Below are 4,129 nucleotides of genomic sequence, written 5' to 3'. Positions count from 1 at the left end.
CCGGCAGCTCCTTTCGGTCGGGAGCGGGGGCAGCCGAAGCCCCGGCTGGTGGGGAGCTGTGGGAAGGAGGGCGAGTTCCGCGGGAGTACTGGGAGAGGCTCCCGTGCCAGCCCTCCCCTTACGGCTTGCCACAGGCTGGGAGAAACAAAACTGGTTCGTGTAAACCGTAAAGATGAAAAATCGCTGTTCAAAGAGATTTGCAACAAACAACAGAGAATTAAAGTCTTGGGGAGTTGTGAAAGGAGCCGGGGGTATCTAAATTCTGGGGTCAAAGGAATGCTCGTGTGGAACGTGAACTCAGGGCTCCGCAGAAGCGTCCCCGTACGCGGGGGCCGGGCGCGGGGCGGTGCCGGGGGCGCGGGGGGCTCAGGGGCTCCGCGGGGCTCGGGGTGAAAGGACGGGCGGTGCTGGGGGCAGAGCCCCAGAGCCCAGCCCCGGTGCTGCCAGTGCCGCCTCGGGTGCCTGCCGACAGCAAACGCTGCGATGGGTGCGGGGTGTCACCGGCCCGAGGCTGGGACCCAGCCCCGGTCATTAAGACTCTGACTGTACGGGGATGATTCCCGCTTCCATGAAGAAGAATTTTATCTTCTTGCATTTAATTTTGTCCCTTTGATCAGCCAGACCTCTCTGCCACATCTAGAGCTCACAAATGTGTTCTGGGGTTTTAGCACCGCTCATTTACACATTCACAGATGCCGGTACACGTCTAGGTTTCCCTTTCAAGCTCACGCTTTCTGATTAATTTCAGGATTTCTGCAGAGAGAGGACCCAATCCCGCCGCGGTTGTTGGGGTAAAATCCATTCAGCCTACCGGGGTGCAGTGTTGACCCCCTGCCCGGCCCCGGAGCGCTCGCGGCTGTGGGGGTACGGAGGGCAGCCCCGTGGGGTCCCTGCCGGGGAGCGCAGCTGTCCCCGCGGAAGAGGGTGTTTGTCAGCACAAGCTGCCAGGCTCTTCAGGAATCAGAGCTGATCAAAATATTGTAACTAGCATTCCTGGAGACATGTCACCCTTCGCCAGGATTGCGTGTCCCTATTTTTTTCAATCTATTTAAGAAAGTGTAAACAAACACTCTCCCCCACCCCACTGTGCTGGGGGAGCCGGGGGGGGGGGCAGATCCCGGGGGGAGCTCTCGACCCCCCTTTGGGGCTATCCCCTCTCTGGGGGGTTGGAGGTTTAACGCTGTGCTGATACAGAGAAATGATTACTTGTCTTGAGAGTTATTTACTTATTTACTTATAGAAAACTGCTTAGCAACTTATTTACTTATTTATAGCAAGTCATAGTTGGGTTTTTTTTAAATATTGCTAAGAATCCTGCTTGCCCAGACTGTTCTGTGGAATTTTACCAGGGACTGCTGTGTTCATCAAAACGAAGCAGTTCACTGTGCAAATCTACCAAGGATTACAAGGTTCAGCAAAATATTACACTTTTGTCCTTGAGTAACAGGTGCCCCTAAGTAGTTGGAATTTTGCTAATTAAAGATAGCCATGTATGAATGGTAGAAGTTCTTTTGGTTCTCTTAGATAGAAAGTAAACCGTCTGAAAAACACTCTTGTTATTCAAGAAATTGGCCAAGAGAATCTGCGCATGCTCCAGGGAAAAAAACAAAGTGAGAAAGACTCCGAGCCTTCCTCCCAAAGCCCCCTGGAGACACCCCCAGGAGGCGATGGGCAGGCGCAAGGAGACATAAACTGCTGACATCAGCCTTTCGAACTAACGCAGCCTTACTCCTGCATCTGTATGTTTGTGTGATGTGACCCAAGGACTATGGATATCCACACTCGATCGGTTTTCGGTAAAATGTGCCGTGGGTGTGCAAGCTTTGTGGAGAAATCCCCGTGCACCCCGGCCGGAGTAAACATCCCTGCTGTGTGACTCTATTTGAGCTGTAGAGTCTTTTTTCCGCAAAACAGTGCCAAGGAGCAGGAGACAGGACTAGAGCAGGGCTTTGGTGTCGCCGCCCTGACTTTGGGTCAGGTTTTATGCAGAATGTTTGTTCTGTTTCCCCTGGGCTTTTCCTGGTGCTGGAGGTCGAGCTCCCTCCTGCGCATCCTCACCCAGAGTGAATTCACTCCTTGGTATAAGATTTCCAATAAATTTTAGGAAATTATAATAAATACTTGAGTTGTACTGTATATTTTACAACCAAGCCAAATGTTTTTTTTCTTACCTTGATGACTGCAGCTTTTATTGGTAGCAGCATGACTTTCCATGTGCTTTCTGTAAGGTATAGTGGCTGATGCCTGAAATATAAAGAAGCCTTTAGAGTGATAATAACTCCAGATGATGAATAGTTATAAAAGGTAGATGGAATTGAAAGGCATTTTAATTTGTCATTATTTCAGTTCCAGAGAGCAGCTGAATAATTACACTGCCTGTGAAGAGAGAGGGTGTAATACTTTCTCTCATTATAGGATTAAATTGTCTTCCTTCCCTTTTAACGTAAGTGAAAATAAAGCTATGTCTGATACCGTCTGTTTTGATCATAATTTGAAAGCCCCAGAATGGCTCGTGCAACTTTGTTTTGTGGTGTTGGGTGCAGGGATTAATTATTTTAATATAAACCGCAAACACTGGACCAATTTCTCAAAGTGTAAACCTGAGACCGCCGGCGCTGGCCGAGTGAGAAATTCCTCATTGGCCAAAAGTGTGTTGTGTCACGAACCAGGCAAGTTTGGCAGGGTTTGGGAGGCTCTTAAATTTAAATTGAGAACCTAAAGCAAGTACACTTTTTTCAAATTGTTACAGCAATTTTCTTTCATAAAACAGAAAACTGTCCTTAAAATTGCAAATACATTTTAGGTAGAAAGAGTTTATTTATACGTTTTTTTTAGAATTGAAGCCTCCTCACTGCTCACATGAGAAATCCCTGTAGTCATGATGAGGAAAGTCTCAGGTTTGCCCCGGTGCTGGGATCTGCCGTCGGTGCTGGGTCACTGCGAGGGGTGGGGGCGCAGGGGAAGGGCGAGGTGCTGGGCGCTGCCCGGGCCGGGGCGCGGGCAGAGGTGTGGGCCGGGCTGGGGATGGGCAGGGACCGGCTCTGCCGCGGGGTGCCGGGGCACAGAGTGACCTCGGCCTCGTCTTTCTTGCAGCCTGAAGAACCAGTAGCAGCTCGTCGGCCGCGACAGGGAAAACCACGGAGGCTTCTCCTGCGGAGGGGACTGGCCGCGGGGAGAGGATCCTTCTGGGACAGCCACCCTGCGTGGATTCAATAATTAACATGTAACTAACCTTCGCTTTGGACAAATACATGGATTTTTTTTTTTTAATTTTATGGTGAGTTAAAATATTTCAATGGATTTTTTTACCCTTTCAAGATAATATTTATTCAGCACAGAGTCTAGAGTATGATAACTATCCTGTAAATACAGCACTTAATCATCACTCATCTTCGGAGACAGTGGAAACAAAATATTTTACTTTTTCATATTTATTCTTAGATTTCTCCCAAGAGTATAAAATTATTCTATTACTTTATCCATGATAGTGATGTAATCCGTCTTCAATCAGAAATAAACATACTTTCTTCAATTTCTCCAGCATGGTTTGTGTCAACACATAAAGAGCAGCAAAAAATGAATCACGGGGATTGTGTAACAGATGAATTTTTTCCTTTCCTCTCTGTCTTCAGAGAAACAAATGGTTCACTGAGCAAAGAAAACTAAAATGAAAGTGTAAAATCGTTTTCCTGCCGGTAGGATTCCTACAGGCTGGATGGAAACCGTTCGCTTTATCGACTTTGATGCAAACCCGAGGCCGGACGCTGCTCTGCAGCCCCCGGCAGAGCCGCAGGTGAATGGTGGCACCTGCTGGGCTGGCCCATGTGGGGGCCTCCCAGCACCATCCCAGCACCATCCCAGCGTGTCCCAGCACCATCCCAGCACCATCCTAGCGCCATCCCAGCACCACCCGAGCACCATCCCAGCTCACCCGTATGGAGATGGCAGAGAATTGTCGGGGCCGGCGGAGGGGCGGCGTGTGGAGGCTGGTCTCAGGACGCCGAGGCCGACGTCGTGTGTCCCCGGAGCCGCCCTCACCTGGGCCGGGACCCACAGTCGGATGAGCCCTCGCCAGCCTCGGGGGTTACCGCAGGGTGAGGGGAAGGGACTGCAGCCTGGGGGTCCTTAC

The 4,129-nt window shown here is 50.0% G+C and overlaps 1 protein-coding gene across 3 annotated transcripts in view; it reads left to right on the top strand.

Moving 5' to 3' along the window:
• ZMAT4 (zinc finger matrin-type 4) overlaps positions 1–3,668 on the top strand; it is a 77,819-nt gene extending 74,151 nt beyond the window's left edge. For all 3 annotated transcript variants that reach the window (XM_026863040.1, XM_026863041.1, XM_026863042.1), the window contains one exon: positions 3,094–3,668. In XM_026863040.1, coding sequence (XP_026718841.1) covers positions 3,094–3,109 — 16 coding nt within the window. In that variant the 3' untranslated portion in view covers positions 3,110–3,668. The remainder of the gene's footprint in view (positions 1–3,093) is intronic.
• The last annotated feature ends 461 nt before the right edge of the window (positions 3,669–4,129 follow it).

The sequence above is a fragment of the Athene cunicularia genome (assembly GCF_003259725.1).
Source record: "Athene cunicularia isolate RWA chromosome 22 unlocalized genomic scaffold, athCun1 chr22_part1, whole genome shotgun sequence".
In the NCBI taxonomy this organism is placed as follows: Eukaryota; Metazoa; Chordata; class Aves; order Strigiformes; family Strigidae; genus Athene; species Athene cunicularia.
The sequence above is the reverse complement of the archived record's forward strand: the minus strand, read 5'-3'. Positions and strand labels throughout refer to the sequence as shown.